Source organism: Trachurus trachurus, assembly GCF_905171665.1.
Source record: "Trachurus trachurus genome assembly, chromosome: 19".
NCBI lineage: Eukaryota > Metazoa > Chordata > Actinopteri > Carangiformes > Carangidae > Trachurus > Trachurus trachurus.
The window spans coordinates 16884498-16904224 of NC_139913.1; the positions used below are offsets into that span (position 1 = coordinate 16884498).

The 19727-nt window shown below is 39.6% G+C and overlaps 1 protein-coding gene across 2 annotated transcripts in view; it reads right to left on the reverse strand.

Moving 5' to 3' along the window:
• The window catches only part of slc39a11 (solute carrier family 39, member 11), a 126108-nt gene extending 113802 nt beyond the window's left edge, over positions 1-12306 (reverse strand). For both annotated transcript variants that reach the window (XM_083993634.1, XM_083993635.1), the window contains exons 1-3: positions 12258-12306; positions 10432-10549; positions 9497-9535 (exon numbers count right to left, since the gene is read on the reverse strand). In XM_083993634.1, the coding sequence (XP_083849760.1) occupies positions 9497-9535; positions 10432-10539 (147 nt within the window). In that variant the 5' untranslated portion in view covers positions 10540-10549; positions 12258-12306. The remainder of the gene's footprint in view (positions 1-9496; positions 9536-10431; positions 10550-12257) is intronic.
• Between the last annotated feature and the right edge of the window lie 7421 nt (positions 12307-19727).

Sequence of the window (19727 nt, forward strand, 5' to 3'; positions counted from 1 at the left end):
AATTACTTTATGTATAATGTTGTTTTGTTTTTATTTTATTTTACTAGATTCAATGTATTACATTTTTTATCAGATTCAATCAGTGATTCTGTTTGTTTTAGAGAGGAGGAGACCTCTGTGGACAGCTCAGTTTGTGGTAAAAAACCTCCCAAACATCTGGATCAGAGGTTGAATCTACCAGAGGTTGGATTGGAAGAAACTGAACAATCGTTAGCCGTTGCTCGGCGGCTCAAAGCTGTTTTGAACCGTTTGTTCTGTAGAGGAGCAGACCTCTGCCAATGACTCGGCCCTCAGTAACGACTGACGCTGAAGGAATTCTTGTCATTAGGTGTAACTATGGTGCTGAACATAACATCTCCCACAATCCCACACAACTTCATGACATCACAAAACTGCATTTTTACTTATTGCTTTGATTGAGAGACCCTTTGTTTGTTTTTGTGCTGCAGCAGAGTAAATTATTCTGGACATAGGGCAACCTACAATAGAATCAATTTAAATAGATTTTTAGAATAAGAAAGAAATCATAAAGAGGAAGTAATAAAGGCAACAAGCTAATAAGACATTCATTGTCAAAACACACCATTGCTTCTGTATCACGGAAGGCATGAATGTTGCAGCTGGTGTCAATTGTCAGCCCTGGGAGAGTTGCAATATTCGAAATTGAATACTCCTCAAAACTAATCAAATTATATGTGCGTCAAAGTTTTTTTTCCTACATCTCCATTCCAAAAGGGGCAAAAACTTAATAAAGAAACAAATACATCACACAATCCGAGATACATTAACCAATTGTTCTCCACTGCCACAACCCTGGGGGAGAGTGTCTGTGGCTTCTGAGGTACAGATCAAATAGGACCTATTCCTATTCTGAGTCAAGGGAAAACAGAAAGTGCTATTCATTTTCAATTTTGAAAAAACTTCCACTGAGCCTGACACAGGAATTCACCAGCGATAAGAAGCAAACTTATCAAAGCCCACAAATCCTGCACGTCTCAAGTTAAAGAGAAAGTCATGCATTACAAAACTGGTTTAGTAAAAGTAACATATATTGTGATAATTCATTTGATCAAGAATGTCATCTAAGAATCAAAAGACCAGGTTCTGCCAGTGCAACAAGATTCAGAAAGATTTTGCTCAGTTCCAAAAAAAGAATTCTTAAACAGCATGAAAGTAATTCTACATCATTACTCAACACCAGTAGGACATATGCTGGTGCGTGTGTTGTGTTTCTATAGGGTAGACTGCCCTATGAGCACACACAGTGTCTTGTCTTGAGAAGGTCACATAAAACTACTTGTTAGCTGAATACATTTGTATTCTAAGGATTCAGCTGGCAGCCTTCACACAGCAGAGCCGACTGCTGAGTGTGTAGACATCAGTAGAAAGTATTAGGTATAATTGAGACATAGAAAGTCACAATGTGCAAGCAATAAATGTGAAAAACAACTGCTGAAATCCTTGATTTAAAAGTGCTAAATGGGTTAGGGACAGTTAAACTAAATGGAAGGACATGGGTGTGCCAAGTCTAATTCAAGTGGGAGAGAAATGGGAAAGGTTTTGTCAAGCTTATTTTTCAAGGGGAAATTTCAGCACATCCTGTGAAAGTCTTCATCTTCGTCTGAAAATAACTGTATCTTTGTATGAAATAAATATTCATCCTTTCATTTTCATTTACTTATAATCGTTTATTAGGCTATTGCGAAATATAACCCAATTATTGTTTTACTTTCAATATTTCTGTCATAAAGAAAAAAGAATCAATGCATCCTTCCATCCATCCATCCATCACATTATGATAAACTCAGTTGGTGCAAACTATGTCCATAAACAAAATTGAATCCTAGTAGTTTTAATGTGGGCATGTACTGAATAAAGGATAGACAGACAGTCAGGGTAGGAAGGTCATTCAGATTCATTCTGAGAGGATATTAAGAGACACTCACTTTTTTCCCTGTCCAACATTTTCTGACCCAACCAAACTCACTCTACAGCAGACTCACCTGTGGATCGTCTAGCCATGAGCTATAGCCTTCACACTTGGGTATATAAATTGTTAACCTTGAGGTGATAAAGTTGTTCCCAACACAGGAAAGATGAACAAATGTCATGGGCAGAGCAGTTAAAGTGCAACCGCCAAGCCAAGAGAGCAGTCTCTAGAAGCTACATTCTCATTCTAATAGCCTTGAGCTCGTGCTTGTGGGGCTTTAAATTAAAGCTCAGTCTCCAGCTCTGAATACTGATTTGATCAGTGACATTCAGCCAATTTTCCAGCGGCAGAACATTAGGCCACAGGGATGGTTAAGTATGCTGTAAGAGGCAAACAGCCCGCAGCTCTCCATCTTGGGAGATAAAACATTGACTTAAAGCAGTGAGGAAAGTGATTTTGATGACACACAGACAATGTTGAAATTCATTCTGTCACTTTTGTTGGTTCTCTTTTTCTTAATGCCATGATTCAATTAATTTGATTTGCACTCAGCCATGCAAGAAAATACAGACATGCTGCTTATTCATGTAGAATTAATAAGAATATTTTATGTACAAATGCTGCAATCAGCATAGTGTGAACTCATCTGGCAAATGGCTTGAATGTAACTCCCATTCACTTCCATGTAAATCTCTAGCACTTTAACTTTTAGAGAGGATTTCCTGCAGCCAAGAGATATAATACAAAAAGCAAAGAGGGAGTAAAAGTAAAGGTAATTAGCATTCAACCTTTCACGCAAAGCCTCCAGGAGCAACAGTATCCCACAAGAGATTTGCCCTTGTGCTCTCCCATACTTTGTGCTGGTCTATACAACTCCACCATTAAAACACCCACATACATATGCATACACACAGTGTTTCTGCCTCCTATATTCCTTGTTCACCCCAGAATCTCATTCAATCAGAGTTCCTCCTCCTGCATGTCCTCACAGCCACTCAACAGTGCAATCTGACACTGACTGGTGAATTCAATCATTTTGATGCAGTGAGAGAGACTCTTGTGATGGAAAGGTGGATTGGTGGCTCGGAAATACATTTTGCTCATTTGAAATTCTAGATGCACCAAGAGAGGATGAGCAGTGTTGATAATTGAGTAAGGCCTTGTAGGTTTTCAATCTGATTCTTCCTTTAGGAAAACAAACGGACCTACTGTTCCAATTATCCTGAAATTGTACACAACAGAATATAAATATATGTTCCAAAGGTGCATGGATATCAAGGTGAACACTGTGAACCGTATTGCTTGAAAACGAGAAAAGACCTACATAGAATCAATTTAAAATCCAAACATTTATATGCTGTTTGCATCCACATGATCATATAGTGACAGACTGCATGCAAAACCACCACATGCCACTCTTATTAAGTATTCCTGATAGGTGCTGTCCACCCCTCAGGATACCAATGCTCATTCCCTTCACACACGGCACGTATCTGGCAGCAGCACGCCAACAGAAGTAATGCCCATATGGACAAATGCCCAGACCTCTGCTCTAGCTCCTTCAAGCTCATTTACCAACCTATGTGCACTCAATGACCAGAATCACCGTAGAGCCTTTTGGATGTGCCGTGGGCTGAATTCTGTGAAAAATAACACCCTAAAAAAAATACATCCCACATGGTATAATTACATAAAACGCTGCTTGTCCCTCTCCTTCACACTAGCTTGCAAGGTTTTGTGCATAACAAATGCCATTTGTTTCATTTAAGCAGCTAGATTACGCTTATAAAAACCTCTCTGTCATCATCGGGGTGGGAGGCTTTAACCAAGGGAAGCCAGATAATGACGTGCCGTACGAATGCTCACTGACAGGAGCGAGGGAAAGTTTCTTTTAGTGAGCAACTTTGCTTAGAATAAATTGACTGCCTTATACGGATTCCACATCCATTCTGCAATCTATCAATGAGACAGAGGAGAGTTAACTGTACTTGTACTGGCAGCCACGGGTCGCTCAGTCAATCTCCACGTTCCTTCAGAATCAACAGTCACAGTAATTGCTTTGTTTCTGGCTGAGAAAACTCACCTTTTGTTTCATTCTCAATACTTTTGATTGACATGTTTGGTCTTTTTTGCAGTGAGGGCAACTAATGTCCAATATGCATGGAGAAGATTAGAGTGGTTAGTGTTAACCTGTGATTAAGCTAGTCAGGTTGCAGACATAATCAGACAAGGAGTAAGACGTCTTCTTCCTGAGAGCATGGAGCCTCTTTAAAAGAAATGGATGCTCTCCACTGACATTTAATAACACAGTTTTGCAAAACTGTGAAATTTAATTAATCCAGCACATTCCAACAGAGTGGCAGGCTGCTCTAGAGTCAGTGACCTGTTCCTGTAAAAATGAACAGAGACACGAGGAAAGAGATCATCTAACATGGTTTCACAATATGACATAAAATAATGGTTTCTTATCGAAGCTGTGAGTACTCAGTAGTGACTACGTTATTAGTTCCCATTACTAATGGGTCATATCATACTCAGCCTCTGTGATAAATCCTGCCACACGTCCGCACCCACACACATACAGTACTGTACACTCCATCAAAAAACTACTATCCAAGGAGCTGGCCTGACAATCTGGAGCCAAGCAGGGTTCACAGTCTTGCTCAGCCTTTCTTTGGTTCAGCGTCTTGTGTTTTGAACTAAAATAATGTGTAGCCGTACATGAGGCACTAAGCAACAATTTTCAGCCAAAACAGCTAGAATCAGTCTGACAAATATCCAAATATCCACTTATTTCCTGGAGATTTCAGCCACATAACAACAAGCTCCATCACCAGATGGAGTTTGCCAAGTTGTCATGGAGTTTAGCTGTAGCAAACAAGGTTAACATACGTGACACTTTGTTATTGTCGTCTTCTTAGTCTTGGCTAATCTGTGCATCACGTGCCACACAGCTACAACATAAATCACACATGCATAACCAGAGTGAAGGCTGCGGTATTGACTCATTTCAAACTGTGTCCTCATTCTTGTCTTGGGCTGCTTTACGAGACCTCGTGAGACTGACAGCTCATTTCACGGAAGGGAAATTATTGAATGTGTACGGTATTAGAATTTTAATGATCAATAAACACAGGGTTTTGACATCCTGCTGTCTTAGCAATTTCCCCTCCAAATGATATATATTCAACAAAGGTTTGTGTTGTGCTGAATCTTGGGAGGGAAAGAATTCTTCTTGCAATATAATAATGTGTGTAAATGGGGTGTTTTTGAACAATGTGGATCAGTTAGGAAGGAGCTTGTTTTTGTTCTTATTATGTAGCAGAAACTTGAGAAAGTTTGTTTCTAGGCAATGTATATCATTGACAAATATAAATTATCTCTGCTTTCTAACTACACAAAACATAAATGCTGCTTTTTATTTCTGCCCCTGCCAAAGAAAAACACCTACCACACTGTGTCTGCTGCAAATTATGTTCATACACATTGGTGTTTGCATTGGCAAGCCATTTCTGAAGGAAATGTAATACTGCTTGAACTGCATTCATTGGAAACAGTTTGTTCCAGTGCAGCAGGTACTGTGACGTCCTCACACAGCAGTGAAAACTTATTAGACAATGAAAATTGTTTATACATGGGTGTAATTCGCAAAAGACAGCTGGAGACGCGTTCATAAACAGTCTACGGGGGAATTACTGATTGTGTTATAGAAAAGTGAGCCTTCAATAGAAAAAAAAATGTTTAAAATGTTCTGGATAATAACTTGAGGAAACAGTTGACTGGACTTAAATGTTGCCAATGAACGTCATTTTCTGTAACTGCTTTCTTTAACACTTTTGTCCAAGAATAAAGAGCGTCATTACCTGAAACATTTGCCAATAATCTCACAGATGCTGTGTTCTGGGACAGCATGATGCAATTTTCTGCTATGACAAAGACTGCATGGCGTGTATGCATGTGTGTCTGTGCAAGTCCATCTGTATCTGAATCTGTGTGACGCATGTGTGGGATCAGAGTGTGTGAGTTAGGGGGACAGCAGATGCAAAGCATGGGAACAGGATGGCATCTGACAAACACAGGTCACGATAACCCTACCAAGCCTCACACACACACACACACACACACACACACACACACACACACACTTAAACCTGATACATATACACTTTTTCTGCCACACACCTCACTCAACACACACCATTGATTTCTTGTGTGTTACATATAAAAGTATTGTGCTGGACCTGAGTGTGACTGTCCTGCAGGGAAACGTGTATTCCATGGTTAAGGTTCAACTTGAGTGCACACTGCGTTACTGTGTGAACACACTAAGTGCAAAACAGAGAATGCAAATACTGTAGGAAGAAAAGCAAGTGAAGTGCAGTTTTGCATGAATGTGTCTTAAATTTGATCAGATGTTCATATAAATTACAGTAATTAACAAAGCATCTACTTTAACTATAAAAATCACAGTGCTGTTCAGCCATTACACCTACTGTATGTCACAAATATGGACTCGACCAAAACCTTTCCTTCACAGCAGCTGTAGCAAATCTCTCTTGAATTCAGGGCCTGTCCTGATTTTGTGCCTATCTGTCTGTCCTGTGCTCTCTCCTGAATATTGCTGATTCAATACTGCACAAGTTTCCACACACAGCTGCCCAGGTATCATTACTGCTGTCAAATGACAGAAGCCGTTAAGGACATCTTTACAAGCACATTCTGGCTCTGTCCCTCACCAGTCACCAGTCAAACACCCGCAATGCCCATGTATTGTCAATGTTACAAGTCTTCATTCATGTGCTATCACCACGGTGTTCCTACCCACCCAGGAAAGTTACAAAGTGCAGTTGCAGCAGTGTAACCCCGCGCAGGCTGCAGCGGCGGCACCATTCATCCAATTAACCATTTTTCTACCACTTAAATGAGTTTAGAAACATTATTTTAAGGTCAAAAAAACTACATAGTGTTGCTTTAAGAGTATTCAGTTTCCCCTTCTTGACTGACTTCTGCTACGTGTCTGTACTCAATAAGGCAATAAACAACCACAAAATTGGATAAATTGCCACCTTTCAGCAACAGCATTTAGTCTCTCTCCGTCAACAAATCCTGTGTTGGTACAGGTTGTTGTTGTTTTTTTTGACTGCATAAACTTATGCTTCTATTTATCCGAGTTGTTAGACAAACATTTCTTTATTTACTGAAAAGCCTCAAAATGATTTAACATTTTACACTTACCACAACCCAACCTGGAAGCAGGGCAGTGTAATAATTCGACAAAAATAAAAATTAAAAAAAAGAGAAAGAAAGAGAAGTGCTTCTACTCTTGCATTCATAGATTCTGCTGAGCCCCCAGCTACTAATAACTCAGGAAGGATTATTAGGGGTGAAAACTTGGATATAATATGCAAGGAATAGTATGAGAGTTTAGTTTCTTATTAAAATAAATTACTCTAAAAGCATATCATGTCAACAACAGGCTGTAAAATTGGAAACTGTCAGTTTGTATCAATAATTCATGGTGTTCATGGAGGGCGGCTAAGCTCATCAAAAATATATCTCAGAGAGATATGCAACTAAGAAAATTAGAAAGAGGATAACCAAACATTTGACAGAAACACTGCTCAGCTGTTGCCCGTCCACATATTCATCTTTATATGAATGTACAAAAATATCAGCATGGACTGGGATGTAATTAAAAAGCTGTTGGGACCAAAACAGAGTAAATTGAGATAAGAACAGATGGAGATTAGATTCATCCTTCCTACCATTCTGATTTTAAAGGATGTGTGGAGAATTACTCATCATTTGGCATTACACTCACCAACTCACTTGTCTGGGCCTGTCGTTATCACCAACCTCAGATTCACCACTTTATGTTTAACTACAACTACTGTATAAACAATTCACACGTCACAGTAGATCACCGGTTTTCATGAAGCTCCATACTTTTACTTGTGATAACAACTGTGAAATCAGAACTATAGTTTTCTTAATGCACAATTATATAGCGTTAAAAACAATTAAACATACTGACACTGCTCACAAAGTTATCACCTCTTCTACTTTATTAAAAAGAGCTCATAACAGACATTAACTCATTCACTGCCAGAGTTTTGTCCCTCAGTGTACAGCCAGTGCCAGCACTTTTGAGGATTGCTACTACTTTTCAAACAGCCTCAGAATATGTTGTGCTATGACTAAAATGACACAGAATATCTCAAATGAAAGTGAGTTCCTATTATGTTCCACGTTTAATAATCCTTGTTTTAATACAACATGTTTTCTCCAAATTCAGCATTCTGGGAGGATAATTCTGAGAACAGAGACACTTTCAAGCAGAACTCTCTTTATTATTTTTTTTACTATTTTTGACCTCGCGATGATTCTCTCTGTCTCTGTGTCTGTCTGACTGTCTCTCTCTCAAATTACCTAAATAGGCTAATCTGTTTTTTTATTGGTGGGATGGTGGATCAAAGAAAAAAAATGGCTTTGCCTTTGATAAGGGACATGTTGAGAGAGCCAGTTTGTTTTGATATCGTGAATACCTAAGACTTTGATTACATGAAAACAAAGGGTTCAACCAGGGTTCATAGGTTTGATGAGACACTTGTTTGCTATGGTTACGTGATGGCGTGATCAGGGGACTTCTGGCCATCCGTTCACGGCCAGTTTGGTCCGTTCATGGCCGGTGTACGGAGCGTAAGCCGTGGTTGGCTGCTACAGTCTACTTTCGCGGCCTTGGGATAGGTTGGATGAGTTTGTTGTGGTCACGTGTAGCACTCTAGTCACGTGATGCATGTTCACATGGCTTCCTTTCATCACAGGAACACCAAAATTTGTAACACGCACCCTCTAGCATAGCGAAACTCGTTTTTGGCACTGAATGAGTTAATCAAGCACTGCACCTCACACATTTTGGTCTGAAGATGTAATTAAGAATTTCATTGGCTTTAATGTGAGAGAAGCCTTGACTATAGAGAGCCTAAGCGGAAGCAGGAAGTAACAGTTGCCATGGGACCTCCATGTAAGTGAACGGGAGTCAAAATTTTATTTTGTGATCCGACTGAATTGTGCCATGAGAAATATGACCTCTACCTATTTAAGGTCTTTTTTTTTTCATGACAATTCAATCGGATCACGAAATTAAATTTTGACTTCCATTCACTTACATGGATATTTTTTCCAAATTGAGGACCCATGGCAAGCTTCACTTCCACTTCCGCTTAGGTTCTCTATAATAATCACTTTGGACAGAGTTTGCACCTCCTCTCCATTTATCTGTCCCAGCAATAATTTGTGTTATTTTTTCAATTAGATCACAGGCACAGCAGAATAATGTGAAATGTTCATAGTGACAAACTTATCATTCAACCACAGAGAGCACCTCAGCTGTATGGAGCATTTTGGGGTTCTTTCAGCTCCTTGTTTTGATTTTATGGCCTTTAACTTAACTGTTGTGCTTCAGTTGCACTGCTCTCAGCAGGCACACAGTTTAAGCAAAAAAAAAGAGGTTGTTGCGTATGTGCAAAGGATTGATTTGAAAATAAAAATAAAAATCTAACTCACCCCAGCTGCAAAGCCTAAACTTCCATCCAAGATGCGTTTCTAAAAGAGGAAGACAAGAGGACAGTTTGTGTGCAATTCAGTCAAATCGATATCTTCAAACCCTGACAGTGTGGCATCTAACCTTTCAGTGAACCACTTACTGTTGACTTAACAGGCAAAAAACGAGACATGTCCGGAGAGACAGAGGTTCAGAGATAACAAAAAGGCACAACCTGTCAGCAAAACTATCCTGTAAGTAGAGGGGAATGAAGGGACATAGTGGACACTCTCTGTGTTACTGGAAGTCCTGAGCTCATGGCATCAGCAGCTGAATGGGTTAGTGTTGACAGTATGTTATGCTAAAATAAATAAAATATTCTTTCTATGTATGTTGTTTTAGTCTGGGAAATTATTATTTCATCATTGTTGTATATACACTGTAATTAGATTTATTAGGCTACATGAAGAACATCCAAATTTAAATAGCTGACAAGTTGTGGCACTGGCTTGTCTGTATTATAGGAGACTATAAGCTTAAAGCTTGGAATAAGAAAAATGCTTTCCTTTCTTAATGAACAGTTTAAACCAGAATCAAGTGATAGCGTAATGAAATGGAATTTACAAATCCAAAAAAGCAAATGAATGCTACTCTTAAACGCATAGGCTATTTAGAAAAAGGTTTTGAAATAGCACAACACTCCATAAAATAACATTAAATTTCCTTTACAGTACTTCCGAATTTTAAAACATGAGAATATTATACAGCTTTAAAGGTGCTTGTTGAATGATAGCTTATGATACATGATACAAAGCCAGACTCGCTACAGTTTTTTTTTATGAGAAGCCAAACTAAGCAGTTGTTGTCTTGGTGACAATAATATATTTTGGTGGTATCAATTTTATCGTTAAACTTTCTGTCTCAAGATGTTAAGGGTTTGCTGGAGCTCAGGCGTTACCTGTCGGCTGGAGAAGACAAAAACCAGTGCAGCTCCCGCGGCGGTCAGACCCCAGGTGAACAGAGTCCCCAGCAGGGCCTGAGTTACAGGGCTGTAGCCTTCAAGCATGGCCCCAGAGCTGGACACACAGCACACATACACACAGTTATCCCTTGGCTTTCACATTTCAATAGAAGGCTGTGAGACGAGCTGGAGGAAACCCGCATGGGTGGATTCTAATCTCCCAGCAGCTACCCCTACTACTCTACTACTTACCCTTATGAGCCAAAGTAAATATTGTCTCTACGCTGAAGTCGGCATTCACAATAAATGTGATATGAGAAGTCTTTGATTCTTGTGTATAGGCAAGAATCTCAAGTGAACATACAACAGATAGGAAGACAGGAAATATTCTTTAGATGATTCATCTTAAATCAACATTGTGTCTTCATACCCTCACATTACTGGTCTGGCACACACCCACAATGTTTGTTTCAGCACATAACAAGAGTAAATAGGCGTCAAATCCTGTTTGCTCAGGATTTTAACATCCTGAAGTTTTCTATTTGCATCTGTGTAGACAATCCTGTTGGTCTGTGAAACACTTTTTTAAGTGCCACTTCATGAATGATAATTACAGATAAGTATAACTTACAGTGAAGTGGTCCCTGTGATCATAACTGCCTGTCACCGGATGGCATACTGTGTGTAACAATAGCCATCTAGCTAACCCATCCCATGAACTATGTCTACCCAAAGTTTGCCAACAAGCACCATTACAGTTATACCCAACCATGTAAACAAGTCCAAAGAACTCCTATATAACATTGCATCATTAAAACATAGTTGCATGGTGTCCCTTTAAAGTAGCTTTGACTGACAGTTTTGAATGATTAGGCTATATCTAGTGGAATTATTTACTACAGAAAGCTGAGGGAACAGCTTTCATGTATCATGACATTACATTTTCATGAGCGCATAAATAAATGAATGAAAAAATAACATGCAATGGGAATATTTACCACAGTCAATATGATACACTGACAACTGACAACTTCATACAGTAGCCTACATGTTGCTTACTGATAGGCTACTGATATCCATCTTATGAATGTTAAGTTAAATGTTTTCCATACCATAAATAAAGTGAGTGTCTGTAGCATTGGTGCTGCTACAAAAGCTAAGCTATGCCTGCTTATACTAAATTGCACATACAATACACTCTCTACATAACATAGCCCACATTATTATGCATACATTATATTCTCTACTAAGTTACCGTGCAAAACTGTTACCTCAACACCAGTGTTTAGCTTTTAGTTTTGTATTTTTTAGTATTTTTATTATTATTATTAGGCTACACTGTTGCTCTTTAATTGTCTTCCTATTTCTACTGCTTGGTTTTATAGCCTCTATCTGGCACTTGTATGTGAACAACAAAGAAATAATTTCATTGTCAGGGAAACGTGTTTCCTACTGTGCAAATGACAATAAACACTTTGAATCATGAATCTAAAGTGCAGCTATGTGTCGAAACATGTGAACTGCTTTCATAAGGCGTCATTAGCACTGCATTGGGTAGTATAACGACTCTCCATGTAACTGAGTCACGAACAAATACACGTAGCCTACACAGGTAAATGACGTGATTAACCTAAATGAGAAACAGCCGGTGACATTTTTCTGTTCCTCGCTTGTGTTGTAACGAAACTACATTATATTTATATAATTCCGGAGCTGTTTGCGATAATATCAGACACCACGCATTGACTCGGCTCTTAATTTTAAACATAAGCTTAGGTGAACGGTATTTTTTAAAGCTTTAGCTGAGGTTTAGTGCTACTCACTTGTTTCCACTGCTGCCTGGACTCCTCTGTATTTACTTCCTACTTCCCGGTCCACGTGTCTATGACAACAGAAGCCCCGCCTCTCCTCGCAGCCTATTGGTCCATCTCTGTGACACTTTTGACAGCAGCAGTAGTGGAGGAGAGCATTCATTCATAAATAATATCGCTGTGTGTGTGTGTGTGTGTGTGTGTGTGTGTGTGTGTGTGTGTGTGTGTGTGGGGGGGGGGGGGGGGGGGGGGGTATAGTTTTCATTGTTTTATTTACTTTCATTTTCTTTTCTTTTTTTCATGTATTCGTCTATTTGTAATGGGACTCTGTATATTCATGCATATCACATTCATGCATTCATATCCATAGAACATAATTTAGGCTATTTATATTTGTTGTAAATAGATTTAGCTCTGGAGCTAATTTCCATCTTTCCACAAATAAAATCACAGTAAAACAAAAACAAAACAAATACCAAGCATAAATACATTACCTGACACAATGGTTGCATCAGGAAAGTGGTGAAATATTAAAATGCATTTATCAGACAGTAAATGTCGTAAGAAGCTACAGTATTTTTAAACTGCATGGAGTAAAGTGCCTACTGTTGTGAATAAAATAAATGTTCACAGAGCTGGTTTGCTGGCCCAGGGATCAAACCCACAAGCTTCTTCTTGTGAGGTGACAGCACTACCCACTGCTCCACAGCTTGCTGAAATGCTGAATGATTTTCCAACAAGTGCTAGTTGCCAACCTACAGTAATATGATGTAAGTCAGAGGGAAAACTACAGACAAGAGACAGCTGCAAAGCCCATCAACATGTAGATGTTCCAAACCTATGACCACTCAGTAATCATTCTTACATAAATATGAGCAGTCAGTACTTAAGGGTTGCAGCATACCATCTCAATCCTTCATTTTGATCAACTACACATCTCTTGGATTTTGGGATTGCATCTTGCAGGTTGTGATGCTGTCACACTAAAAGGAATTTGTCCACACACTAAACACTTGCACGCACAACTGCAGCAAGTGCTGGGACTCTCCAGGACCACATTTCATCATGACACACACAGACTGTGAGGCTGAAGGCACTGTAGCTTCATTTATCAGCAAGTTATGGGAGTTGAAAGGCTCTATTCTGTGATTGAATAAAAGAAATAGTCTCTCAGGTTCATTATTTAGCCAGCAGTAATTATAAATCATGTAAAATGTCGAAATTGGAGATAAAAAAAAAAAAAAAAAAATACTAATTTCTAATTTCATGCTGGGCCTCAAGTACCTTATTCCACTGTTTTCACTCCTTCAATTCTGCTTGAGTGTTTTCATTAATGTCACTTTTTACTTTTTACTGAAACTCCACTTAACTGACAATTGATATTGGACTACTTTATGGATAAAGGTTTCACAGAAACAAAACATAATGATCTTATAAAATATTTTGCATTGTTCCAACAACTTCCCCAAAAACCCCAATCAGCAACAACAGTAAAGTGCCACTTGATGATTAATAATGTTCAGAATCAGAATCAGAAATACTTTATTTATCCGCCATGAGAGATTGTCACATAACTCTGCTCTATTTCACTTTCATAAACATAGTTAAAATACACAGGCTACATTACAGTATGTAGCACAGTGACCATATGGTACATTTACTTTTACACGTTTGTCACTTGTTCAACTATCTAAAAAAGTAAGTGAGAGAGTCACTTGTGGGGTTTTTCATAGTATTACTGGTTTAAACCAAGTAAATCCATACTTCTCTGCCACTGTTGCACATGTGTGCAGTTTCCAGGATTGCTGCTGTCATTCACCTCTTGGCAGTAATTCCTTGGCATGTTGACCTTTGACCTATGGACTGATCATCAGGCACGTTGCTCAGTTTCAAATGTTTCCTGTTTTCTTAATCTTGGAATTTTCGGATGGCGCCACTGAACTCATTTGCCACACATCTGATTGTGATTGTGAACTATATTTATAGCGGTTCAGTCAACATCTGTCACCACTACACTATGATAAATATTTGTAGCTATTTTAGCGTATCATTCCATATCAGTGACTCAGACAAATAAGAGAACGCTGCTGGAGGCCAAGATAATAGATTTCTTCTGTTTAATCTTCGCACTTCCAAGTATGCTGAAAGCATTTGTTGCAGCGTGTCATTTCATGTCACGTCTTTTACTGAAAATGCCCTGTGTTGTAACAGTTCCGTCAAAGTTCCAACAACATTGCGTGGTTGTCTTTTACTGGAATGATTACTGTTCCATGCAAGTTACAGATGCTCTCCATTTCATCTGGGGCTATTTAGCAGCCCTGGCAGCATAGCTCTATGGATGCCAATGTTGAACTGATAATTTGCAATAGCCTTCAGTAGTGAAATACAGTATCTCAAAAGCCATTTGGAAGAATTTCCACGAAATGTTATGTAGACGTTCATGATCCTCAGAGGATGAATCCTACAGGCTTTAGTGATCCCCAAAAAAACTACGGGGTGGGTTGCTGTTCATGCTTCTACAAATAATAGTATTAAGGGTTCCCAGAGGATGAATCATTGTCATCTAACTCTTTGTCTTGGCCCTCAAGCAAACTGGCATCAAACCTTTTATAGACGTATTGTTCCCATGCAGTCAATTTATCTTTTCTTTGGTGATCCTCTGACTTGATCCTCTGAATGATGTGATGTAAAAATGATCAACACACTTTGGGCTTTGAAAGAAGGGCAAGAATTGTGCTTAAATATGGATGATATAGCAGTGCACATTGACATAAATGGAATTGTGCTCAGTTGTAAACACAGTAAGGGCCGGCCAAAAATAGTTGTGTAAAGATTAGAAAGAGATGAATTTAAGAAACGTCCAACAAGCACCTCATTGGAAGTATACTGGCCCCTCAAGACTTGGGTGGGTTTACAGTTACGTTTTGAGCCAAAAAGACAGGCACTCTGGGAGTTTAAGTATTTGAAACATTACGCATTTTGTTTCCACAGAATGTTGATTGATTGTGTTTTCCACCGAATCCCTTTTTCAAAATCACACCAGATGGCCTCACGTTCTTCAAACTCTGGTCACCGAGCCGCTCCACTGGACTGGACCTGCTGGGATTTGAAAGACAAAACTCAGGAACTCCACAGCACTGGATATGTTATGAAACCAGTGGGCGATTTATGCCACTGTCATATCTGGTGCAAGTTGTTTAAATTGTGTCCTCTCAACTTTCACTGTGGGAAACTGTAGATGTTAATCAGGAGAGACATTTAAGTCCAATATTAAGAGTTTCTCATAAAGCACTTTTCCAGCTGGCACAGGATATTAATGTAGGAAACAACATGTGGATGTCAAACTTGATCGTTGACTAATCAACATTGTGGCATCAGACGTGGGGTTTTGTGAATGATTAGAATGTCAGTAGTATTTTATGTTGGGTTTTTGCGTTAGATGTCCTGGCATTCAGTTTTGGTCACCTGATAACACAACTTACATCCAACCAAATACCAACATAAAACAACATTTGTGGCCAATCAGTCTTCATTGACACCAGACAATGGAAAACACCCTGAGGAGTCATGCTCAGCGGTCAGTTGTTATCTGCTATACGACTAAAGGCCAAGTCACAATCAGTAATAATTGTATATATTTATGGAAACATAATATCCAGAGCCACAGCCAGATTTACATTAATACTAAAATGAACAACAAACACAATAATAATAATTTATACTTCTATTTTGGTCAAGCACTGTATCAGTCAGCATCCACTGATTTCCATTTCAAAGATGAACACTTGAAGGGTGAGTTCTTGGCATTCGTAAAAACCGGCTTGTGACACTAAATGCAGCATATCTCAGATCTTCATTTCATTCTTCCCTTTGAAAAGATAAACTGGTCCATCACCTCTTTTCAAATGGATTTCTGTCTTTGCTGGACCGTGGCTCAAGAAAGGAGCCCTCACTCTTTGATTCTGAGGAACTGACATCAAATACTGATGTTTACCTCTGATGTGATAGATCACTGCTGTTTTATGCTAATACGAACTTCAAAACACAGGTGTTGGAAATATACCAAATAGACATTATGCTGAATATTTTTCGGCAGGTTTGCATGATAACAACAACAAAGAAAAATATACACTAAACAGCAGAGGCCATTGAACATTTTCCACTCTACGCGCATTATTTCATAAAAACGTTACAATTAAAAACCATCATTGAACCTAATTGCATATGCCATCATGGACATTAAAAACCACTACTACTGAAGCTTTTACACTACGTTCGAGCAGATTATATTACTGTATGTTAATGAAATACAGATGCAGTTAAGATTATTGTTCTCCACAAACGTGACGATTATTAACAAAAGAAGCATTCATTATTCTACATTTGTGGGAAGTGAGAATTATTTTACTCATGAGTGACACTGGGTTCAAAGAGAGTGCTGCTGGGAAACAAAGTGAAGATGAGAGGGAGAAAAAAAAAAGCTGACAACCACAAACAATAAACAACATAATAAGAAAAGTCCAGACTTCCCCTCCTGGAATTTGCACTTCTAAGTATGCGGAAAGAATTTGCTGCAGCATGCTATTTCAAATGTAATGTCTTTTACTGAAAATGCCCTCTTATGAAACACTTTTGTCAAAGCTACAATAACACTGCGTGATTCACTTTTGCTGAAATAATTATATTATTCCATACAAGCTGCAGATGGCCTCCTGCATTTCATCTGGGGCTTTTAAACAGCCCTTGTAGCACGGCTCTATGGATACCGATGCTGTCAGCGACGTTTCGACACTGAAATATCAGAAACCATATGGACAGATTACCACTGGCTTTAGTTATTTCCCTGAAATAACGTGACAACTATTTGATCTATTGCTGTTAATACTTCTTCAGAATATTTTAGGTCCCCAGGGGACAAATCCAAGCAACGCTGGCTGTCCTCTGACTCTTTGCCCCACAGACGGATCAAAGAACCAAACTTTCGATAGACGTTTATTGTTGCCAAGTGATGTATTTTATCCTAGGTGATCCTCTGACTTTTTATCTGTAACATCTGAAAATGGGGACAACAAACAAAGCAAGAAATGAAAACCGCTAAAATACTATATTCTAGTGCTGCTCTATAGTCAAAAAGTCTCACATTGAATACATTCATCATGTTGCCAGATGTTTGCACTCACAGGGAGAGACAAAATAGTTTAAGAATAGCTTCAGAGATAAATGGGAAAGGTGTAAGTTATTCCACCATCCAACAAGCGCTTCTGTTGGAGCGTACTGGCCCCTGAGGAGCTGTCTGCTTTAAGATTATGTATTGAGTAGGTAGTCATCATCTCTGATTTATCCAGTCTTTACAAAGCAAGAATAATCTTCTTCCCATCAAAAGGGAGCAGATTGAAAGTATAAAGCTTTTCTTGTGACCCCCGCAATGTGCAAAAGGGATCGGAGAAAGCAACGTCCTTGGTAAAATAACACCTGAGAACAGAAGATTTCTTTAAAGCCTCTTTTTTTCTGAGAAAAACAGCGGAGAGCAGCCCTTGGCCTTGAGTTTACTGACATGCATTGGATTCCACATGGTTTCTTCTTTCGCTGCAGACGGCTCTGAAGCACGTGGACGTGGATGCCAGCATGTCTTTCTGAACACTGCAGTGAAATACTGCCTGTGAAACACAAAGCTGTCAGACGTCTCTAAATTTAGCACCGCAAAACAAAGTGTTTCCAGTGATGTTTTTCTTTTAGTTTTTTTTTAACGTACGGGCTGAGGTGGAGGTGGGCTACGTGAATGAAGTGCCACTCTCTAGAGGAGAGTTAAACCACGAGCTAATCAGGAGTTAAGGACTACAAAGGCTTTTTTTTTCACTTAATTGGAACCAGTTAAAAGCAGAGTGGTGGTATGTGAGGAAATCTGATGGCAGTGTTAAGAGTCTTTGAAATGAGATAAAATTGCAGGACGGAGGTAGAAAACGACGGCTGGTTGTGACTGAGCTGTGTTGATGGTGGGCAGCAGAGCAGGCTGGGAGTTTTTTTTTTTTTCAGGAGGACATTCCCCGGGTATTCCAGCTATGCGTGTCAGAGCGACAACAGGATAGAGGTCATCGCTGTTGCTGTGTCTTTTATCTTCGCCAACCACCACCCCACCCCACCCCCAAACACACACACACACACACACACACACACACACACACACACACACACACACACACACACACACACACACACACACACACACACACACACACACACACACACACACACACACACACACACTTTCTCCTCTTTTCAATCACTTTTTCCTCCTTTCCAAGCTTTCATCGGTTTTTCACCTTTCACTCCTTCCTCTTTCATCTCATCCCTTTGTGATAGATGGCGTAAGCAAAACAAGGTGCGAGGCTTGGAGGAGAATGGATGGATGGAGCCTGAGAAGCAAAAACAGCATCCCATGTCAAATGTCAGAAAACAAAAGGCGCTCTTACTCTCTCTCTCCCTCTCTCTCCCATCGGCAGCTGTACTCAGTCTGAGCTGTGAAGGTGGGTGGCCTGAGTGACGAGATAGTGTTATTATCTGTGTGTGTGTGTGTGTTTAGGTTTCGTTGTACGGCCACCCAACTGAACTGTGAAAAAGCACCGGGTAAGAGTGTGCTGAGACAAAATGGATGGAGAGGGGGGGCACAGAAGAAAGAGTGGAGAGAAAAAAGTTATGAAAACAAAAGTATTGTAGCAGATGGGGCCACGGGCTTTACCTTGGAAACCGCATTACGACAGAGAAACTGGGGGAGCACTCAGGAGGGGCGTGAGCCAAGCTGGAGTTTATCACAATCTCTGGAGACTGATGAACAAGAGGGGGGGGAGGGGTCTGACACACACACACATGTATACACAGGAGTAGACACACTCTTCACACACACTGTGGGGGAAGAGATATAAAAGGGCTCCCAGGGAGAAAGAGCGCTCAGGCAAGCTTCTGAACGGCCGTCCTGCTCATTTCCACACTGAGTGTGTTTAACGCCGGTGTGTATGTGTGTGTGTGTGAGTGAGTGAGTGAGTGAGTGAGTAAGAAAGTGCACATGAGTATCAGAGAGAAGCGTGCTGTCTCCACCACAAAGGAAGAAACTTTGACAGTTGTTTTTTTTCTTCTTCCAGAAGATAAAAGGAAGTAACGATTGACTGGTTGGGGGGAGTTGAAGAGTTGCTGAAGCCTGAAAGGTTCTTGTACATGAAAATGGTGTTTTGATTTTTTAGGGTTTTCTGTCTTTCTTTCTTTTTTATTTTGGTTGACTTGTTTACTCCTCTGAGTAGTTTTTACCTCCATGACGGGGGGAGTCAAGAGGTGACTCCGGAGCTGCTTGCAGAGGAATTTGAAGAGAAGTAAAGATTTTATCCTTTTGAACTGCTGCTCTGAGACAAGTTTAGTCTTTATATTTTCTCTTTGATCAGTCGGTTGATGCACCAGGGCAGAATGGCATCATTTTTAACAGATCTAGACTAC